At 41.6% G+C, this 23,307-nt stretch overlaps 3 protein-coding genes across 5 annotated transcripts in view; 2 read left to right on the plus strand and 1 right to left on the minus strand.

Annotated features, from left to right (window-relative positions):
- Nucleotides 1-204: 204 nt before the first annotated feature.
- Nucleotides 205-23,307, minus strand: part of LOC133363728 (probable E3 ubiquitin-protein ligase HERC3) — a 74,577-nt gene continuing 51,474 nt past the window's right edge. For all 3 annotated transcript variants that reach the window (XM_061583046.1, XM_061583045.1, XM_061583044.1), the window contains exons 18-24: nt 9,416-9,559; nt 8,750-8,916; nt 7,938-8,004; nt 7,093-7,175; nt 4,348-4,531; nt 3,614-3,713; nt 205-1,453 (exon numbers count right to left, since the gene is read on the minus strand). In XM_061583046.1, the coding sequence (XP_061439030.1) occupies nt 1,239-1,453; nt 3,614-3,713; nt 4,348-4,531; nt 7,093-7,175; nt 7,938-8,004; nt 8,750-8,916; nt 9,416-9,559 (960 nt within the window). In that variant the 3' untranslated portion in view covers nt 205-1,238. The remainder of the gene's footprint in view (nt 1,454-3,613; nt 3,714-4,347; nt 4,532-7,092; nt 7,176-7,937; nt 8,005-8,749; nt 8,917-9,415; nt 9,560-23,307) is intronic.
- On the plus strand, nt 17,507-21,385 carry PYURF (PIGY upstream open reading frame). The gene is made up of 2 exons (XM_061583048.1): nt 17,507-17,768; nt 21,244-21,385. Exons 1-2 carry the CDS (start codon nt 17,560-17,562, stop codon nt 21,383-21,385), a joined length of 351 nt encoding a protein of 116 aa, XP_061439032.1. The 5' UTR covers nt 17,507-17,559.
- Nucleotides 21,430-22,378, plus strand: PIGY (phosphatidylinositol glycan anchor biosynthesis class Y). Its single transcript, XM_061583049.1, has one exon. The coding sequence runs from the start codon at nt 21,430-21,432 to the stop codon at nt 21,643-21,645; it is 216 nt and encodes a 71-aa protein (XP_061439033.1). The 3' UTR covers nt 21,646-22,378.

Here is a 23,307-nt window from a genome sequence, read left to right on the forward strand (position 1 = left end):
ATTTGGTCTGCAAAGCCATTACAGCCAAGCCACAGCTACCTGCCATCATACAGAGTTTAATCATTATGGATACTTCTCTAGATTGAGTCGACTATGCAGAAATGAAATTTTATGTGCATGTAGAATTTTTCAAAGAAATTGCAGTGTACTTAATGCTGCTTTGCTGAAAACTTTCCAAATAAAGTCAGACTCAATGCCTTATACTTACATGAAAATATATTATTTATTATTCCTTTAAGGATCACAGGGCAGCAAACATGGTTCATTTCAACTTTTATCCTCACAACAATCCTATGAGGTACATTAAGCTAACAGCGAATGACCTCAAGATCACCAAGTGAACTATGCAGGGATTTAAACCCATATCTCACTGGTTATAGTTGAACATTAAAGCGACTACACCACACTGGCTGCAAGAACAAAGGATCTACTCTCCAGGTTAGATTTCTGCAATGCATTGTACACTGGGCTGCTTTCAAAGGTTAGAAGCTCTAACTAGTGCAGAATGCACCATCCAGACCACTGACCAGAACTAAGTGGTCTGAACCTATAACTCTGGTTCTGGCTCACCTGCACTAGCTGCCAATTTGTTTGTGAGCCCAATTCAAAGTGCTGATTTTGACTTATAAAGCCTTACATGGCTCAAGACCCCAATACTTTAATGGCCACTTGTCCCCATACAAGGCTATCTGGACCCCGAAGTCAACATCTGAGGGTGTTCTCCGTTTGGCTCCTCCAAAAGATGTCCAGAGGGTGGCAATGAAAGAACAGGTCTTTTCTGTGGTGCCCCCCACCCCACCCCGAAGCTTGGCCGGTGCCAACTTTGTTATCTCTTCGGCAACAGGCAAAGATGTATTTATTTTCCCGAACATTTGGACAGCAGCCTTTTAGTGGTCATTCTGGTGTTCATTCCCGTGTTGGGCAGGATGGATATCCTATGTTTCTAGATTTAATGAACACCTCATATATTTGTATTGTATCGTTTTAATGGATGTCTTAACATACTGTATTTTGTTTTGTATCTTTTGTATCTTTTGTTTTGTAAATGGCTACAGGACTTCCATTGGGTGTGGGAAGCTATTCATAAATTTAATAAACTAAACTAACATCTCCAGTAGAAACACATATCCTGCTGTTTTGTTTCAGTGAACTAACTCTTTCCTGGAAAGAGCTGCTTAAGCACAGGGTAGAAAATGACAGCAATTTCAGAAAAAGCGCATCAAAATTATATCCAGACTTTAACACAGGCCAAATTTTTCATAGTGCTCTAGAGCACCCAGGAACATATTCTTGAGAACATCTCTGTTAGTATATCTAGGAAGAAGCAAGACTCGACAGCAAGTCCAGGCTTCAGGATACCACCGGTCTGGATCTTCTTTTCTTGAATCTGCAATAGTGAATCTGAATCTTTCCATCCCTTGAGCTGGGATGCGGTCAGTCCCTGTGAGAAAAGCTGAAGAGTTCATAAAAATTAAACAAGGCACAGTCAGAACATATAATAACTAAATTAAATTAAATTCCAATAGCTGTGGAGGAAGGCCTGCTTTACATTTTAGCTGGCAGATGAGCCTCCAGAATGTCCATGCAGTGAACATTGTAAAATTTGAAGGAAATCTGGATAACAACATACTGGGGGCCACATGCCCATGGTGGGTGAGGCCAGAGTCAAAAGTGTTTAGAGCAATTAATGTTACTTCTGTCCAGTAGGTTAATTGCTACAGTTCAGGGACATATTCCAGGCAGGCAAAACTACTCAACAATGGTGCTGAAGAAAAGACATGTGGCCAGGGAAAAGTCTCGGGAGCCAGACAGAGCAAGCAGGAAGACTGCATTTGGGCCCCAGGCCTGAAGTTCCCTACTTCTGCTATAAAATAAGATACAATGTAAAAACCAAAAGTAAAACGCTTCAATGAGTGTCCACTATTTGCATAAACAAATGCTACGCCAGTCAGGGGCAAGGGTCACACCAGATGCAATAGTGTGACTTAGTGGACGTGAGTGTTGGATTAGGAGTCCAATGACAACATTCACATCCAAGTTATCAATAGCAGTCATCTAGTGTAGGCGGAGAATAGAGGAGACCCCACTCAAGAATTCTTGAGTCTTGGGAGGTACCAGAAATTTTCTATTTGGGAGACAGACATCAGAACAGTCTTTATAATGTATGCTATTTATTCATACTTTGCACAGTCCAACTAATAAAATGCATTCTAGGTGGCCTTGGCCATCATTGCAGAAACAGAAAAACAAATATATATCAGCATGAAAGAAGTTGCTGGATATCCATTTAACATAAAAGTATAAGACTTTGAAGGCACATTCTAGTTAAGTTACAATAGATGAAGGACTGAGTTAAACTCTAAGCCATATTAACAGAGCCAAAGTACAAAGTACATGGAAAATACATGTCATGATACATCACCCATCAGAAGTCATGGATGCAATAGATGAATGGTTCTCTCCTGCTTTCTTTGACCCCCCACTCTAGCAGAACTGAGAGGTCATGAGTGCTATAAAACCTGGCCTTTTATACACTTTCTTATCTAGAGGAAGGCATGTTCTCATGGTCTTATCAGCTACTGCCTGTTAGAAGCGGCACTAGCTGCCTCCTTGCTTCTCTTTCTGTAGCCTCATCAGGCTCTTCATCAAGTCATTAGTCAAGCTTCTGGTGGGACATCTATTCTCAACTCCCTAGAAAGTCTGCCCTGTCCGCAAGTATCAGTTAATCCATATAATGAACTTCCTTTTACCTCATGTTCATAGTTAGCATAACACATTGGCTGTCTGGCTAGACCTCTTATCTCTATGCCTGTTCCAGTTGTTTACATAGGAAAAGTATAGCTTTAGTCAGGAGACGGAAGAAAAAGAGGGGACAGTTTTAAACTTATTGCTATTTGGCTCGTATGCATGAAGCACACTTTATCAACTATTTCATTAAATCTTAAGGATATTCTACGCAAATCTTAAGCATATTCAAAGCAAATATAAGCAGATTTAAATGATTTCATCATCTTTTATGCATATTTTAAGCCATTATCTGGGCTGTCCCGTTACAGCCTGATCCAGCAGGCTATGCTTATGTAAGAGTGAAAAATGGAAATGGACTGCCTTCAAGTCAATCCCGACTTATTGCAACCCTATGAATAGGGTTTTCATGGTAAGCGGTATTCAGAGGAGGTTTACCATTGCCTTCCTCTGAGGCTGAGAGGCAGTGACTGGCCCAAGGTCACCCAGTGAGCTTCATGGCTGTGTGGGGATTCGAACCCTGGTCTCCCAGGTCGTAGTCCAACACCTTAACCACTACACCACACTGGCTCTCATTAAGTAAGAGTGGGGAGACCTAAATTTGAGTGACTGAAGTTCATTGAGTAAACATTAGGCAAATCACTCACAGTCTTAACACTCTTACAGTATTGTTGTGAGGATAAAATAGAATTACACACACACAAACCTGAGCCCCATGGCAGAAAGGTGGGATATGCGTGATTAATAATAATAAAGGGTTCTCTGTGTTGTTATGGATTAGGCCACCCATAAAGGGCTCCTAAAATGAGTATCACAGTATCAGACAAGTGATTCATTTTGCCTTTTTAAAAAATAAATATTTTATTACCAAGAAAATTTTTCTTGTTTTCTTCAGGGAGGTCATGAAACACAGCCCAAAAATTCTTGATCGTTTCATCTGACTTTTCATAACCAGAGTACTTTGCATTCTGTCAGAGAGAATAAAAATATCCTTGCTTTGTTAATCCTTCAGCATCTCTTTACATAAAACAACATTCATCACCCAACATAATTCTGTTAGATATTTAGGTCATTCTTATGTCTTTGTCAATTGGAACCTGAGGGCTGCTTCCACACATTCATTTCATTTTTAAAAAAATTTAGTTAATTTATATACCGCTTTGTATTTCAGCAGAAATCTCTAAGCAGTTTGTAAATCCCAACAAAGAATCAATAGGAATCAATATAAGAAATTAAAAAAAGGAATAAATATAAGAAATGCAGTACAAATTCCCCATTCAGAAGCAATGTTACTACTACTAATAATAAATAATGGCTTGTATTCAGCTAAGTCCTGCTCAGAGTAGACCCACTGAAATTAATGAAACTAAGTTAATCCTGTCTATTAACTTCAATGGGTCTACTCTTGAGTAGGATTAATGGTGAATACCACCTAATATCCCCACATTTTAACATAATTAAATAAATATCTCTGAACAATATACATAAAAAAATAACTAAGAACCACAAAAACAAATCATATCAGCATCAGAACACACGGCCCTCTTTCACAGCACATTTTGTCCATTGGTTAGTCCACCGCCGGGTAAATGCCTGCTTTACCTTTTCAAGCTGTTCCCAGTCGTATTTCGTATGTCCAAGCAGAACAACATGGAGCTCAACAGGAAGAAACATTTGCCATGTTTCATTCGGACACCCTTTTTTAAATCCACGCAAGAAGTCCCCAAACTGCTTTTCCACTGACGCATTGAATACGTAATTCACATAAGCATCAACGTATTCTTTTCTGTAAATATATTAATCCAGTCATTTATTTACTGTGAAGTATCCAAAGTGGTCTGTATACACAGATGTAAGATACTGAGATAAACAAGCAGCAGTTAATAAAACAGCAGCAGATAAACAGTATAATCCGAGTTCTTGCTTTTGAAGAGCATTTTGTTAGTGAGTCAGCAGAAGGCAAGGAGGAAACAGTTCTGTCTATCTTCTTGGCCACACAGTTTTAACCTGGGAAGAGCCGCTCTCAGAGCAAGTCTAAGCATGTCTACTCAGAAATAAGTTCCACTGAGTTCAGCGGAGCTTACTCTGGGTGAGCAGGTATAGGACTGCAGCCTTAAAGACTGAGTCAGGAACTGGAAAGGCCTTGGTTCGAATTTTGCCTTGGCAATGAAATTATTTGGGCAAACCACTCTCTCAGCCTACCATAAAACTGAGATAATACTGACCTACCTTACAGGGTTGTTGCCAAAATTACAAAAAATATGTGAACTGGGGTGAGCACTTGAACACACTATATAGTGACTAGTGTCTCTGTGATGAGGACTGAGGTGTGTCATAGTGTTTAGCATGTGTTTTTAAATTTCTTTTTTAAAAAATGTGTTTTTAAATTTGTATATTTGTTTTTAATGTTTTTAATTGTTGTAAACCGCCCAGAGAGCTTCGGCTATGGGGCAGTATACAAATGCAATAAATAAATAAATAAATATAAATGCTAAATATTATTGATACAACCAGCAGGCCAGAAACATGTTTGTTGCAATGTCAGAAGAGGGCTTTCCAAAATCTACACATCCTTTCCCCTAATGTGAATCTCATGTGTAAGAATTCCGAGTCTTGAAAAGTTTCCATCTAATATTTTTGACTGGCTTTCTTAGTCTCTTCTCCACCAACAGGGTCATCATGGAGCCAGTGAAACTATGGATAATTTAAAGCTCACACAGTGGGTCTCAGTAAGTGTGCAATAATTATCACTCATATAGGCAAAAGCTATCTCAAAATAATGTAAGAGCAGCTCATGGTTCAGGCCAATGGTCCATCCAGTCCAGCATCCTGTTCTCACAGTGGCCAACCAGATGCCCCCATGGGAAGCCCACAAGTAGGATTTGAGCACTCTCCCCTCCAGCAATTTCCAGCAACTGGTATTCGGAAACATGCCACCTCCGACCATGGAGGCAGAGCATAGACATGATGGCTAGTAGCCGCTGATAGCCTTATCCTCCATGAAATTGTCTAATCCTCTTTTAACTCCCTCACTGTCTCTTGCGGGAGCGAATTCCATAGTTTAACTATGTCCTGCATGAAGAAGTACTTTGTCCTGAATCTTCTAACATTCAGCTTCATTCAATGTCCACAAGTTCTAGTGTTACAAGAGAGGGAGAAAAACCTCTCTATCTACTTTCTCCATGCAATGCATAATTTTATACACTGCCATCATGTCACCTCTGACTCGCCTTTTCTCTAAATTCAAATACCCAAGATGCTGCAGCCTTTCCTAATAGACAAGTGGCTCCATCCCCTTGATCATTCTGGTTGCCCTTTTCTGAACCTTTTTCAACTCTACAATATCCTTTTTGAGGTGACGCAACCAGAACTGTTGGCATAATTGTCGGTATTCTGCATTATCCATGATTATTACATTGTTCCATATTTATGGCCCTCAGACCTTGACCTATGTTTTTTTTTTCCCTGTGAGGAAGCTAGCAAGTGTGCCAAAGTCCCCTGTACATCATCTGTTGGGCTTTGCATGTTCATAGGAACCACAGATGATAGCACAATCTTGGGAAAGCATTACTGTACAGTAGGGCCCCACTCATACGGCGGGTTACGTTCCGGACCCCTGCTGAAAAGCGAAAACCACTGAAAAGTGGAACTCATTGAATAGAATGGCGCACAATGCCCAAAAACCGCTGTAAAAGCGGAACAAGCGCCGTATGAGTGGGGCTTTAGTCTAATTGCATCTAATTGAGACCGCCACATTAGTGAAGTGCAGTAAAGCGAAGCACTGTAAAGTGGGGCCCTACTGTATCGAATAGCTTTAGCAGAAAGGTGATTTAAGCATCAGGATTAAACACTGTTGCTTTTTTTTTCACTTCAGCCAAAAAGCCCAGTTAGTCATTGACTTTGCATAAACCGAGCTTTGCCCCCCCCCCCAAAGATTTCTACAAGAATATTTATTTTTTTGTATGGACACCACATTGGCAAAAGTGTGGTTTCCTCTTAAAGGGAGCATTGGTAGAAAGGAAGAAAGGGTGCTTAACCAGTCCTGTACTTGCTGGTCCTCTTCTGCAAATCCCTCCCCTCCCCCTACCCAGTCTTACTAAAGATTTTGGAGACGGGGGGCGGGGCAGAGATACATGCTAGTGGGAGGATTTTTAGGGGGGAAATCAGTGAAAAAGGGAAGAGTTAAGCAAAAGCCATCCCTCACCCACTCTTGCCACCTCCAGATAATCCCTCATTAGCGTTAACAAGGAGAATATAGGATTGGGAATGCCGAATTTTCCTTGCAACATATAGTTCTGCCCAATTGTAACTTTTATTAAAAATGAGGAAGAACTTATTGAATCTTGCCTGTTGCACTTAGTAACTGGAATGTTGGCACCATTTTCTTTCAAGTCAATGTCAACTATGCATCCTTCATGTTCTTCTGTTACCTAAATTGGGATATAATAAACAAAAACAAAATTATTGTGTGCCACTAAGACATGCCATTCTTTTATTTGAATACTGTATACTGGCATGTAAACTGTCTGAAGGACTGCCTTCTCCCACATCAGCCTGCCTGGGAATTAGGAATGCCTTCTGAGAGGTGACAACTGAAGGGAGGGCTTTTTTGTGGTGGCATGCTAACGCTGGAATTCCATGTCCAAGGAAGTTTGCCCAGGATTATCATCATTATATTTTAGGCCATGGATGGGCAACCTGCCGCCCTTGGACTAACTTTGTACTGGTTGCAAGGAAAAGAATGTGGTGGGGGGGAAGGGGGTGGCAGAGAGAGAAAAGAGGGTAGGAGAAAGATATCCCACCCACTTTTGACTCAGCCCTTGCTCACACATATCTCTCAACAGATTACTTCTGAGGGAATACAGCCCTCAATAGAAAAAAAAGGTTCTCCAACCCTGCTTTAGGCCCCAGGCCCAGTCCATTCTAGATACCTGAGCTTTTAATTGACATCAGCAACTTTTATCCCTAAAGTTGAGTTTTGCAAAACCGTACTGCTGCTCTGTTTTAGTACTGCTAGATATCAGATGTTCTTATGATTTGTAATGATTATTTTACACTTCATTGAGGAAGTTTTAGAGAAAGTGGGGTAGAATTTTTAAATAGCAAGCAAGCAGCCACAAAAAAAAAATTACTTGCCCATGTATGTATGAGAGAAACCTAGGAACTAATAGAAGATTATCAGCATCTCTTACTGTGAAATCCAACATCATGTTTTCAATGACATCTTCATAATCTTCATCCAGGACTGCCTGAAGATTACTAATGGATAAAAAAGAAAAGTGAAATATTATTCCAGTCCTAAATGTATTTGCTTACATATATTCCTACTAATTTGAATGGAATTTACAGCACAATCCTATCACTTCTCTACTTAGAAGTCAGTCAGAAGAAAGTACTGAATTCAGTGTGGCTTACTCCCAGGTAAATTGGGTCAAGATTGCAGCCTTACTTCCAAATAAGTGACTTTAGGACTGCAACTTTAAGCTGTGGGCACCCTAATCACCTACAGCAAAATATTTCCATTGGCTTGACCTGGAGGGGCAACGGACTGATCTGCCAATCAGTTGTGAAATCTTTCTGAAGCTGAATTAAAACAACACTCGACCAAGTCATGTGCTTCTCCCCCCCCCCCATTTTCCGAAAAGAGATGTAGAGAAGCACTGGAACTGGCACAATAGTGTGTGTGTCTCTACCCTTAGAATATGTCCCACTATTCAGTTAATCAAATATACTTGGCATCCAGTTATTAAATAAAAGGTTTTTAAAATACAAGACCGAACTAATCCAGGGGTGGCTAACCTGTGGCCCTCTAGATGTTGATGGGCTACAATCCCCATCAATCCTGACCATTGGCCATGCTGACTGGGGCTGATGGGAGCCCAACAACATTGGTAGGACCGCAGGTTAGCCACCTCTGGACCAATCCACATAATTCTGGTAAGAAGTCAAAGAAAGATACTTCATTATGCTATTTCACATGGACATGAAGAATGTTATTCCATACCTTCCTACTATAGGAGAGAGCTCTTTTAAATCTTCCAGAGTCGGCTGAATATTTGCCATCTTCTTGAACAGAGCAAGAGGAAAGGGGAAAGCAGCTATCTTCGAATTATACAGAGCCATTCCAAACAGGTTCCCGATTAGAAAGTATGTGTCCTCCTGTGCTGGTACCTAATTTGAAAATTAAATATACGTGTATTGGAAAATGCACAAATTAGATCGGGGATGGGAAACCTGTAGCCCTCCAGATGGTGTTGGACCCCAGCTCCCATGAGCCTCAGCTAACATGGCCAACTGTCAGGGATGCTGAGAACTGCAGTACAGTAACACCTGGAGAATCACGCATTCTTCATCCCTGCACTAGATACTATATTGTATAAGCAGTTGTTTTCACTTGCAGCTAGACTTGTACTACCATGCCTAGTTTGGATCCAAATTTCAGGCACAAGCACTGCACCTATTTTGGTTCTCTACATGCAGACACAATCCCTTTGCACGTGCCACCACTTGACAGTGACATGTTAATACAGGCTAGGCGAGAAACTGCACTCCTGACTATGAAGTGGTTCCACAATGCACACCTGGGATGCCAGTTATAAGAGGGAGAAGCAGCTACTCTTAGGAGACACAGCGTAACTAAAATACATCACGGAAATATAACCACTCATACCTGGCTGGAGAACCAAATGAGATGTGATTCTTCAAAGTGCCTGAATATCTGTGCTTCTGGATCACATAGCTCTCTTCTGAGGATGGTGAAGAACTCCTGGGACAGCCCGCCGTCATCAATCCCGCATTCTCCTGTAAAATGCACCTGAAGGAGCAATAAAAGTCAGCAGATTTTTAGATGCATTTTATATAAGCCATTCTCTTACAAAGCCTGAGTATGAATAACGTCTCATTCAAGCACCAATAACAGCTCTGTGATCCATCACAATTAGTCTTTCTGTTTTTCCCATTCTAAGGAGGTAAAACAGTGGTGGTAACTTGCTCCAAGCCAGCTGAAATGGGAAGTGTTTGACTGATTAAATCAAGGATGGGGAAAATGTGGCTCTGAAAATGTTGTTGGGCTAGAATTCTGAGCACCTACACTTCAGAACTCCCTGCCTAGTGACATCAGACAGGCACCTTTGCTGTATTCTTTGTGGCACCTGCTTAGAACATTTCTGTTTAGGCAAGCCTAGCCAGACACGTAGATGTATTTTAATCTCGTTAGTTTACTGTTTTAATCAACTTTTAAAATGTTTTTTATTACTTGCACACACAGATGTGAAAGGAGAGTCCGGAGTTGTACGACACACACAATAGGAACATGGAATGTGAGAAGCATGAACCAGGGAAAGTTAGAAATTGTCAAGCAAACAATGGAACGTATCAACATTACTATACTTGGCGTGAGTGAATGAAAATGGCCGGGAATAGGACATTTTCAGTCAGGCAACTACAAAATATTTTATGCAGGAAATGAGAAATCAACAAGAAACAGGGTTGCTTTAATAGTGAGAAGTGATGTTGTTGTTGTTATGTGCCTCCAAGTCCACTAGAACTTATGGCAACCCTATGAATCAGTGACCTCCAAGAGCATCTGTCGTAAACCGCCCTGTTCAGATCTTGTAAGTTCAGTACCACCAACTTAGCCGCCTGACTAGATCAGCCACGCAGGGCCTTCTCTCAGTACCACCAACGAGAACAGCTAGGTTGGTGGGAACTAGGGAGAGGGCATTTTCAGTGGCAGCCCCCACTCTCTGGAACTCCCTCCCGTTCAATCTTCGACATGCCCCTTCCCTGGATGGATTTCGCCGAGCATTAAAAACCTGGCTCTTTGGACAGGCCTTCGGGACCTCCGGGGTGGGCTAAGCTTTTATCACTATTACTGAATGCCCGTTGTTTACATACTGTTTTATGCTGTAATTTAATCCTTTATTGTCGACTGTATTGTATTGCTATGTATTTTAAATTGTATTTTACTGGAATTTAATTGTGTACGTCGGCTAGAGTGGCTTTGGCCAGATAGGCGACACAAAAATTAAATTATTATTTATTAAATTATTTATTATTATTAGGTCTGTGGCTTCCTTTATGGAATCAAGCCATCTCTTGTTTGGCCTTCCTCTTTTTCTACTCCCTTCTGTTTTTCCAAGCATTATTATCTTTTCTAATGAATCATGTCTTCTCATTATGTGTCCAAAGTATGATAACCTCAGTTTCATCATTTTAGCTTCTAGTGATAGTTCTGGTTTGATTTGTTACAACACCCAATTATTTGTCTTTTTTGCAGTCAATGGTATCCACAAAGCTCTTCTCCAACACCACATTTCAAATGCATTGATTTTTCTCTTATCAGCTTTTTTCACTGTTCAACTTTCACATCCATACATAGAGATCGGAAATACCATGGTCTGAATGATCCTGACTTTAGTGTTCAGTGATACATCTTTACATTTGAGGACCTTTTCTAGTTCTCTCACAGCTACCCTCCCCAGTCCTAGCCTTCTTCTGATTTCTTGACTATTGTCTCCATTTTGGTTAATGATTGTGCCAAGGTATTGATAATCCTTGATAAGTTCAATGTCCTCATTATCAACTGTAAAGTTACATAAATATTCTGTAGTCATTACTTTAAGTCTTTTTGACATTCAGCTGTAGTCCTGCTTTTGTGCTTTCCTCTTTAACTTTCATCAGCATTCGTTTCAAATCATTATTGGTTTCTGCTAGTAGTATGGTATCGTCTGCATATCTTAAATTATTGATATTTCTCCTTCCAGTTTTCACGCCGCCTTCTTCTTGGTTCAATCCTGCTTTCCATATGATATGTTCTGCATATAGATTAAATAAATAGGGTGATAAAATACAACCCTGTCTCACACCCTTTCCGATGGGGAACCAATCGGTTTCTCCACGTTCAGTCCTTACAGTAGCCTCTTCTCCAGAGTATAGGTTGCGCATCAGGACAATCAGATGCTGTGGCACCCCCATTTCTTTTAAAGCATTTCATAGTTGTTCATGATCTACACAGTCAAAGGCTTTGCTGTAGTCTATAAAGCACAGGGTGATTTTCTTCTGAAATTCCTTGCTCCGTTCCATTATCCAACGTATGTTTGCAATATGATCTCTGGTGCCTCTTCCCTTTCTAAATCCAGCTTGGACATCTGGCATTTCTTGCTCCATATATGGTAAGAGCCTTTGTTGTAGAATCTTGAGAATTACTTTACTTGCATGGGATATTAAGGCAATAGTTCGATAATTACTGCATTCCCTGGGATCCCCTTTCTTTGGAATTGGGATGTATATGGAACGCTTCCAGTCTGTGGGCCATTGTTTAGTTTTCCATATTTCTTTACAGATTTTAGTCAAAATTTGGACTGATTCAGTCTCAGTAGCTCGTAGCAACTCTATTGGTATGCAATCTATTCCTGATGATTTGTTTCTTCCAAGTATTTTAAGAGCAGCTTTCACCTCACATTCTAAAATTTCTGGTTCTTCATCATATGGTTCCTCCGTGAATGAATCTGTCATCCTGGCATCTCTTTTATAGAGTTCTTCAATGTATTGCTTCCATCTTCCTTTTATTTCATCTTGGTCAGTCAGTGTGTTCCCCTGTTGATTATTCAACATCCCTACTCTTGGTTTAAATTTCCCTTTCATTTCTCTAATCTTTTGGAATAGGGCTCTTGTTCTACCCTTTTTGTTGTCCTCTTCTGTTTCTATACAGTAACTATTGTAATAGTTCTCTTTGTCCCTACGTACTAGTCGCTGTATTGTTGCATTTAGGGTTCTGACTGTGTTTGTATCGCCTTTTGCTTTTGCTTTCCTTCTCTCTTTAACCATTCGAAGAGTTTCTTCAGTCATCCATTGAGGCCTTTCTCTCTTTTTAACTAGAGGTATTGTCTTTTTGCATTCTTCTCTGATAACATCTCTGACTTCATTCCATAGTTCTTCTGGTTCTCTGTCAACTAAGTTTAAAGCCTCAAACCTGTTCCTTATTTGATCTTTATATTCTTCTGAGATGTTATTTAAATTGTATTTTGGCATTATGATTGCTTTGTTGGTCTTCTTTAGCTTTACTCTGATTTTCGATATGACCAGTCTGCTCCTGGTCTTGTTTTTGCAGAAAGTATGGAACTTCTCTACCTTCTGCTACCAATTATATAATCAATTTGATTCCTATATTAACCATTTGGTGATGTCCACGTGTATAGTCATCTTTTCGGTTGTTCAAAAAATGTGTTCGCAAGAAACAAATTATTGACTTCACAGAATTCAATAAGTCTTTCTCCTGCTTCGTTTCTGTCTCCTAGGCCCCATTTCTTCACAATTCCTAATTCTTCTCTGTTCCCTACTTTTGCATTCCAATCCCCCATGATTATCAGCACATCTTGTTTTGGTATGTGATCAATTTCTTTCTGTACTTCTGCATAAAATCTCTCCAATTCCTCTTCTTCTGCATTTGCCATCGGAGCATAGACTTGGATGATGGTTATGTTATGTTGATAGGTTTCTCATTTAATCTCATTGATATCACTCGCTCAGACCTTGTCTTGTAGCTCCTAATTGCTCTTGCTACATCACTTCTCACTATTAAAGCAACCCCATTTCTTCTTAATTTCTCATTTCCTGCATAAAATATTTTGTAGTTGCCTGACTGGAAATGTCCCATTCCCGTCCATTTTAGTTCGCTCACACCAAGTATTGTAATGTTAATGCATTCCATTTCTTGCTTGACAATTTCTAACTTTCCCTGGTTCATGCTTCTCACGTTCCATGTTCCTATTGTGTGCGTCGTACAACTCCGGACTCTCCTTTTGCATCTGTGCGAATCAGCCTCTGGGCTTCCTTTCAGCTTTGACCCAGCTGCGTCATTAGTCACAGCGCTACTCGTACTTGTCCTTTGTTCTTCCCCAGTAGCTCAGTGAGTGCCTTCTGACCTGGGGGTCTCATTTTCCAGCACTATCTCGTGTTGCATTTTGGATACTCTGCTCATAGGGTTTTCGTGGTAAGAGATATTCAGAGGTGGTTTACGATTGCCTTCCTCTGAGTTTGGATGCATCTTAGTCTGGTGTTTCAGCTTTGACCATTCTGCCTTGGGTGCCCCTGCTAGGAGTCTAGCCTCTTGGTCTGGACTCCAGACGGCATTGCTCTCAGCTTCTTCAACACACTCAAACCCCTCACCACGTTAAGGTGTGCATCTGAAGAGGAGGGAGAAGTGATGTAGCAAAAGCAATTAGGAGCTACAGTGAAAGGTCTGAGCGAGTGATATCAATGAAATTAACATAACCATCATCCAAGTGTACGCTCCAATGGCAAACGCAGAAGGAGAGATTTTACGCAGAAGTACAGGAGGAAGTTGATCACACACCAAAACAAGATGTTCTGATAATTATGGGGGACTGGAATGCAAAAGTAGGGAACAGAGAAGAACTAGGAATTGTGGGAAAATGGGGCTTAGGAGACAGAAATGAAGCAGGAGAAAGACTTATTGAATTCTGTGAAGTCAATAATTTGTTTCTTGCAAACACATTTTTTTAGCAACCGAAAAGACGACTGTACACGTGGACATCACCAAATAGTCAATATAGGAATCAAACTGATTATATAATTGGAAACAGAAGATGGAGAAGTTCCATACTTTTGGCAAAAACAAGATTAGGAGCAGACTGTGGTACAGATCATGAACTGGTCGTATCGAAAATCAGAGTAAAGCTAAAGAACTACAAAGCAATCATAATACCAAAATACAATTTAAATAACATCCCAGAAGAATATAAAGATCAAATAAGGAACAGGTTTGAGGCTTTAAACTTAGTTGACAGAGAACCAGAAGAACTATGGAGTGAAGCAAGAGACATTATCAGGAAAGAATTCAAAAAGACAATACCTCTAGTTAAAAAGAGAGAAAGACCTCAACGGATGACTGAAGAAACTCTTCAAATGCTTAAAGAGAGAAGGAAAGCAAAAGGAAATAGAAATACAATCAGAGCCCTAAATGCAACAATACAGCGACTAGTACGTAGGGACAAAGAGAACTATTACAATAGTTACTGTATAGAAACAGAAGAGGACAACAAAAAGGGAAGAACAAGAGCCCTATTCCAAAAAATTAGAGAAATGAAAGGGAAATTTAAACCACGAGTAGGGATGCTGAATAATCAACAGGGGAACACACTGACTGACCAAGATGAAATAAAAGGAAGATGGAAGCAATATACTGAAGAACTCTATAAAAGAGATGCCAGGATGACAGATTCGTTCATGGAGAAACCATAATTTCAAGAACTAGACATTTTAGAATGTGAGGTAAAAGCTGCTATTAAAATACTTGGAAGAAACAAATCACCAGGAATAGATGACATACCAATAGAGTTGCTACAAGCTACTGAGACTGAATCTATCCACATTTTGACAAAAATTTGTCAACAAATATGGAAAACTCAACAATGGCCCACAGAATGGAAGTGTTCAATATATATCCCAATTCCAAAGAAAGGGGGATCCCAGAGAACGCAGTAATTATCGAACTATTGCCTTAATATACCATGCAAGTAAAGTAATGCTCAAGATTCTATAACAAAGGGTCTTACCATATGTGATGCGAGAAATGCCAGATGTCCAAGCTGGATTTAGAAAGGGAAGAGGCACCAGAGATCATATTGCAAACATACGTTGGATAATGGAACGAAGCAAGGAATTGCAGAAGAAAATCACCCTGTGCTTTATAGATTACAAGCTTCTGACTGTGTACATCATGAAAAACAATGGAATGCTTTAATGGGGGTGCCACAGCATCTGATTGACCTGATGCGCAACCTATACTCTGGACAAGAGCCTACTGTAAGGACAAAATATGGAGAAACTGTTTGGTTCCCAATAGGAAACAGTGTGAGACAGGGGTGTATGTTATCACCCTATTTGTTTAATCTGTACGCAGAACATATCATACAGAAAGCAGAATTGGACCAAGATGAAGGAAGTGTGAAAACTGGAGGGAGAAATATCAATAAGATATGCAGATGATACAATACTACTAGCAGAAACCAATAATGATTTGAAACGAATGCTGATGAAAGTTAAAGAGGAAAGCACAAAAGCAGGACTACAGCTGAAACTCAAAAAAACTAAAGTAATGACAACAGAAAATTTATGTAGCTTTAGAGTTGACAATGAGGACATTGACCTTATCAAGGATTATCAATACTTCGGCAAAGTCATTAACCAAAATGGAGACAATAATAGTCAAGAAATCAGAAGAAGGCTAGGGCTGGGAAGGGCAGCTGTGAGAGAACTAGAAAAGGTCCTCAAATGTAAAGATGTATCACTGAACACCAAAGTCAGGATCGTTCAGATCATGGTATTCCCGATCTCTATGTATGGATGCGAAAGTTGAACAGTAAAAAAAGCAGATAAGAGAAAAATCAACTCATTTGAAATGTGGTGTTGGAGAAGAGCTTTGTGCATACTATGGACTGTGAAAAAGACAAATAATTGGGTGTTACAACAAATTAAACCAGAACTGTCACTAGTACCTAAAATGATGAAACTGAGGTTATCATACTTTGGACACATCAGAAAAGACCATAATGCTGGGAAAAGCAGAAGGGAGTAGAAAAAGCAGAAGGCCAAACAAGAGATGGCTTGATTCCATAAAGGAAGCCACAGACCTGAACTTACAAGATCTGATCAGGGTGGTTTATGACAGATGTTCGTGGAGGTCACTGATTCATAGGGTCGCCATAAGTTGTAACCGCCTTGAAGGCACATAACAAATTATTGATAATTGCAATGTTTATTGTAAACTTCTTAGATGCTTTTTTACAGGCAAGTAGGATATAAAGTTTGTTAAATAAAATAAATAAAACCATTCCCAAAACCCTTGACCATACTAACTATGACTGATGGTGGGAACTGGAGTCCAGCAACTTCTGGAGGACCACAGGTTCCCTATTCCTGAATTCAATCAACAATTCCCTGTAAATTATGCCATCTGATCCTACCTAGGTTTACTCGAAAGCAAGCCCCACTCATATCAGGATTTACACCCACAAAAGGCTGCAATCCTAAGTATACTGAGTAGGAAGGAATCCCCAGAGAACTCTGTAGGATTTCCTTCCAACAAAATATATTTAGGTAAGATAATAGCTACTAGTGTGTTGAGGACCCCAGCCTCTGCAACGATCATGCAATTCAATTCTCGGCAGGTTTACTCTGAAAAAAGTCCCCTTCTCTTCAACGGGGCACTTATTTCCAAGTAGGGTTCCAATCCCATGTAATTTATCTGGGAGAAAGTCCTATTTGAGCTAGTGGGGTTCACTTCTTAAAAAAATATGCCTAGGATCTGATGAATGTGGGCACAGGATTGCAACTGTATAGCCCCAATCGCATCCACGCATGCATGTTTACTCAGAAGTTCCAGGAAGTTCAAAGGAGCTTGCTCCAAATGAGCCTACATTAGGATTTGCAGCCACGAACCTCTGCCGTGGCTTAATCAGAAGCCAGCCGAAGTCAGTTAAGCTTCTTTGCAAGTACATGTACAGATGACTGCAGCCCTAACCTAGCCACGAGCTGTGGAAGCAAGCCCTCTACGTTCAATGGTTGTTTTTTAACTCCCATCAAAGCATGTATGGCTTTATTAAGCCCTTCCTAGCAGTTGCACAATCACTCCAAGCCTCTGCTAGGAACGTACCACGCAGACTCTCAAGGACGATTTATTTATTTATTTGCTCTCCTAACCCAGGAAGCGATCCTGCAAAGCCGGTTTTTCTTCCTGGCTTCCTATGAGCTTGTTGCTGCAGAGGCGCCGGTAGAGCGCAGCTGCGGATCATGCAAGGCCTGCCCGGGCTCCGGCTCCTGACGCGCCTTCCGCGGTGCGCGAAGCCGCAGGCAGCACCAGCAGAAGCCGCGGCCAGGCGGGCTTTCTGTTCAGCGGCGGCGAACGAGAAGGGCGGTGGCCAAGGGCAGCAAGAGCGCCCGCCCTTGGACCCTGGCCTGCTGGAGATCCTTGTGTGTCCCTTGTCCAAGAAGTCGCTCAGGTTAGCCGTCGGCTTCTTTTTCCCCTCCTCTTTGTCTCTTTCCCGACTACCCGTGTTTCTACTTCCACTTCGTAAACCCAGACCCCACGTTTAATTGCAATTAGTGTTGGGCCTCCAGCTGCTATGCTGGTGGGTTGTTTCCTCATACCCTTATTACCAGCCCACTTTCGCCTGACCTATTTCCGCACTGTCCTACAATTTCCCTTCTTTTTCGCTTGTCCCCTTCCCTTCCCAAATGCTTCCGTCGCCTCGCGCCCGCTTGCCTTCCCTCCTATTTCTGCAAAAGCACAAACGTGCGATTAATCACGCGTTTTTTAAATAGTTAGCACACACACCGCGATGCATATTTCTAACGGCACACCGACGCCATTTTGCTGTAATTTTTGCAACAAATCTATTAAATAGGTGGGGATTATCATCCCCATATTGCAGGTGGAGACCAAGAGATAATATCGTCATGCCAGAGGCGAGATTTGGACCAGTGACTTTCTTGCATCCAGCATACAAAAATTCTCCAACATCCCCCCCCCCCAAAACCCCTTATTTTCATCCTCCTACTCTCCTTCACCTTGCCCCTTTCCCTTCTCTTTGATAACTTATCTGCCGCCTTTCTGCAGCTCAGGTCTTGGTAGTTTTCTGCTCCTACGTTGTTTTTGGCACTTACTTGCTGCCTATATTTTTTAGCACGCCTTTGCTTTGCTTTGACAGAGAAGGAGGTTCAGGTAGACATTTTCCCTCAAAGCCATGGAAGAGACTGAGATGGTTATGTTCCAGTTACAGTTTAAAAATTAAAACATTTTTTTAGGAACCAATATTCTGTGCAACAAATTAATAACTAAGGCCGCAATCTAATACACATTTAAAGGAGAGTAAGAACCCAACAGAGCTTCGTAGACGTGTTGGATTGCAGCCTTAATCCTGAAACTAAAATCCTGGAATCCTTGAATGCCACCTGATGGACTGCAGTCCATAAAAGCTTATGCACTATAATAAAAATTGTTAAGTCTTTATGGTGCCACAAAACTTTTTGTTCTTGTAGCAAGACTAATACTGCTACCCCTCTAGAAATGGAGGGTAGTATTCAATGCTAGTCCTATTCAGAGTAGACCTATTGAATGGACATGAGTAACTTAGATTCATTAATTTCAGTGGGTCTACTCTGAGTAGGACTTAGTTGAATACAACCTGGGACTATTAACAGCTTTTATTTCCCTATTTATCCTTCTCTTTCTACACTGATTTAACTCTGTTCCTTCACAATCTGTAACTGACAACAAGGGGACAGACCTCCTTCCTTACATGTGAAGGGGATCCTCTGCACATGTAGATATACCTGTGGAGGGCTTCTGCAAAATGAATCAATGAATTTTTAAAAATGTGGTCACAGGGTATGTACCTGATAAGAGTGCTGAACTAGGACCCCAAAACCCAGAGTTGAAATCCTCACTCAGCCATGAAGCTTCCTGGATGGCCTTGGACCAATTGCTGTCTCTCAGCCTAACCTACCTCACAGGGTTGTCATAAGCTGGATAAAACAGGGAGGGAGAGAATTGCATATGCCACCTTGGAGATATAATAAATAAAATGTCTATGTGGGGATGTATGGGCAATCCTGTTCCTTGCTCCCAAGTTCAGGGCCGGCGCCAGGCATGCCGGGGTCCTTGGGCACCAGCTTGCCCCAGACCCTGGCGCACACATGCATGCACACCCCACCTACCTGTCTCTCCTGTCTTTTGCTGCTGTGTGCTCTGGGCTGCCATTAACCAAGATGGCGACCGAGGTTTCCCTAAGGAGCTGAAGCCTCTGCTGCCATCTTGGTTGATGGCATGCATGCATCCTACGCATGCACATCCCTGCCATCAACCAAGATGGCGGCAGGGGCATCAGTACCTTAGGGAAACCTCAGCCGCCACCTTGGTTAATGGCAGGCCTGCGGACACAGCTGCAAAAGAGGAGAGACAGGTAGGTGGAGCCAGCAAACAGGTGGGTGGCTGGGAAGCTCTCTCCCTGCAATCCGCAGCAGTACTCTGCCACAGATCATGGAAGGGGAGCGCTACTCCTCCCCCACCCTATCCAGGGGCCCTCAGCTAAGGCCCTCCCTAGCCGCCCATTAGCACTGGCCCTGACCAAGTTGACTAAATATGCAGGGAAGGTTTTTCTAAGGGGGGTACAGTCTGAGGGGGGAAACAGGGCCACTTTAATATCATACATTTATTCCACTTGAAACAGTCATGGCTTCCCCCAAAGAATCCTGGGACGTGTCATTTGTAAAAGGTGGTGAGAGCTGTTAGGAGACCCCTGTTCCCCTTGCAGAGCTACTATTCCCAGAGTGGTTCAATAGTCAGTCCCCCTTCCCAGAGAACTCTGGGAATTACAGGCTTGTGAGGGGACTAGGGGGTCTCCTAACAATTCTCAGCACCCTTAACAAAGTACACTTCCCAGGATTCTTTGGGGGAAGTTATGACTGTTTTAAGTGGAATAAATGTATGGTGTGAATGTGGCCCAAGTTAGTCAGAACAGGGAGACACAAAAGATATAGAAAGATTTCTCAGTTGTTCATAGTTTCAAGATTCAGTTTGTTAACATGTTATACGAAGATTGTTGGTTCCTAAGATATCTGTTCAGTTTTTAAAGTAATTATCAAGGTATTTCACAGCAACTGTCTGCAGCTGCTTCAAGAGCATGACCAGTTTATTCAGAATTTATATTATTCCTTGATTCTGTGTTCACAGTAAAGAATATGGATGAAAATCCCTACTTTTCCAAAAAACATTAAACAGAAGCATGAGGGTAAGGGTGATCTAACCACTGCATTTAAGGTTATTTTAACTAATTGGTTAAAGGGCAACTGACTAATCTATATTAGTATACAAATATGGCATACTAATGTGTACTGAAGTATGCTGTCAATTCCTCTACAACAGGCAAGGCACTGGGTAACCTTTAGTAAATAATTAACTCTCAGCCTCAGTTGCCCATCTGTAAATTGATAGTCTTGACAGAAAACTGGCATAAGACCATGTTGCTATGGATATTCAAACTTTATTTCTGGGAACTGCTTTATGAGAAGATCACTAATGGTAGGACAAGCTTTCCTGGCAGATAATTATTCTTCTCCATTGTGCAACCACAGGAAGGTGATGTGCCTATTCTAGAACATTCCATTTGCGCATGGCAACGGTGAGGCTCAACCAACCTTACCTGTATAGTTCTGTGCAAGTGAGAGTGCAACCTCTGAATAAACCCCAGAAATCTCAGCACCATACAGTAGTAGGTGTATAGGGATTCTTCAGCAAACAGGCCAGTGCAGAAATGGTTCTTGCAAGGTAGGAAATCTGAAAGCCTGGCATGCTGAATACGACTAATGACATATTAAAAGAATAATTTGTCTGTTTGTTGCCCTTTCTATCAATATTGTTCTTAAATCAGTGAAAGCAGTAAATCTAACCTATGCAATATTTGCTATATTTACTAGGTATGAAGAATCCACCAATGAATTAATTAATGAAGAGCTGGGCATTGCCTACCCCATCACTGACGGCATTCCTAATATGATACCCCAGGCTGCAAGGATGGTTTGCAAAGAGAAGCAGGAAAAGGATTCGGAGCAGACCTAGACAATTATCTTAGAAAGGGAAGACCAAGCACAAGTGGAGGGGAAATGTTTCCGTCACTTCCTACGATGACTGTACTTGTCCCACTCCTGTCTCTAGCCGGTCTGTTTTATTCAGCCAGCGTGGATGAAAACTTTCCCCAGGGCTGCACGAGTACAACCAGCTTGTGTTTCTACAGCCTGCTACTTCCAGTTACGATCCCAGTTTATGTGTTCTTCCACCTTTGGACCTGGATGGGCCTTAAACTCTTTCGCCACAACTAGGTTAAGCTGAAATGTGTTGGGCCTCTTGGGACTAGATGTGGCATAAAGAATGTAGTGGCGTCTTCCTTCATCCACAGCTAAAAGAAGTGAAATGAAATAAACCCCTAGGAACAGCAGACTAAGCTTGCTTAAATGCATGTTCATCCAACTATGTGTAAGATTCAAGAGCATTGTGCACAGGCACTTCTAGCGCCAAACCAGGTGACATGGAACAAGTCAGCCAAAGAAGCAGTTGTGGGGTGATGCAAGCAAGTCCTGTGTCAACAAATGTGCCTTAAGTCATGCAGACTGCCATGCACAGAAGAGAAGAACTAACATAATATCAGCCTGTAGGAATGGGACAGGAGATGCACCTGCAAAAAAGCTCTGTGCAGAGGTATCCCAAGGGATATTCCCAGATATTACCAAATGCTTACAAGCAATGCCATGCATGCAGTATGCTCTAGATGCAACATATTTCCTTGGCAGAAGGGCCTTTCATGCAGGAATTTGAACATGTGTGACATGGTCCTAGGTGTGCTAACTCTTGAGTTCTCAGGTTAGGCATGGTAGTAATGGATAGCACTCAGGTGTCTCTTTGTTAAAAGCTGCACTTTTACTCTGCAGGCACCCATGCATTTGGATTCACGTGTGCAACAGAATTGAGATCAACATGCTGTCTTCTGACACCAAGTAGTACAGAATAAAAAATGAATAGCAAGTTTGTTTTTAATAAAGTACCTATAAAATCAAATATAGTGCTTAGTGTTGTACTCTGATTTTACACCTCTGAATTTGTGCTAAAGAAAACTGCCTGCACTCTTATTCCAGTAATGCGTATGGTAAAGGCACAACATCACTTTTGGCTGAAATCCACTGTTCTGTTCACATGGAAGTAGTTTTGTAACCCAGTAAGATGTGTTTGTACCCACTATGTTGATCTTGCTTTGAAAAATCTAATTGGCCTTTTCTTTTAAGGTAAGAATGGAGCAGAAATACCCATTACGCACCTTTCCCCTCATGCTTTTGAGAATGTTCTCTAAAGCAGGGGTGGGGAACCTTTTTGCCTCCACAGGCCAAATCCTCATCAGGATCTGCCTCACAGGCCAAATTTGACTGGTAGGCAGGACCACCCACCTCTCAAATACATGGCATCAATATGTCACATGAGTGACAGGTGAGCAACCCTGCCCACCTCTCAAAACCCTTGTGCAGGGTTTCCAAGCACCAGAGAGCTATGCCCCTTTCTTTTAACATTGCTCAAGGAATTTTAGAAGGGGGAGGGGAGACAGCTTTTAGGACAGCCTCTCTACACCCATTTGAGGGTCCAGAGGCTCAGGCAGGAGCGCAGGGAGTGTCTTAAAAGTCTTAAAGCACTTTGCAAAAATGCTTTTTGAAGCAGTTTTATGATTCTCCTTTAAGCAGAAGGTTGGGGGAGAGGAGGAAGAAGCCTGCATTGTAAGAACATAAGAAGAGCCTGCTGGATCAGGCCAGTGGCCCATCTAGTCCAGCATCCTGTTCTCACAGTGGCCAACCAGGTGCCTGGGGGAAGCCCACAAGCAGGACCCGAGTGCAAGAACACTCTCCCCTCCTGAGGCTTCCGGCAACTGGTTTTCAGAAACACTTCAGAAACACTGCCTCTGACTAGGGTGGCAGAGCACAGCCATCATGGCTAGTAGCCAT

Source organism: Rhineura floridana, chromosome 9 (assembly GCF_030035675.1).
Source record: "Rhineura floridana isolate rRhiFlo1 chromosome 9, rRhiFlo1.hap2, whole genome shotgun sequence".
Taxonomy (NCBI): Eukaryota; Metazoa; Chordata; class Lepidosauria; order Squamata; family Rhineuridae; genus Rhineura; species Rhineura floridana.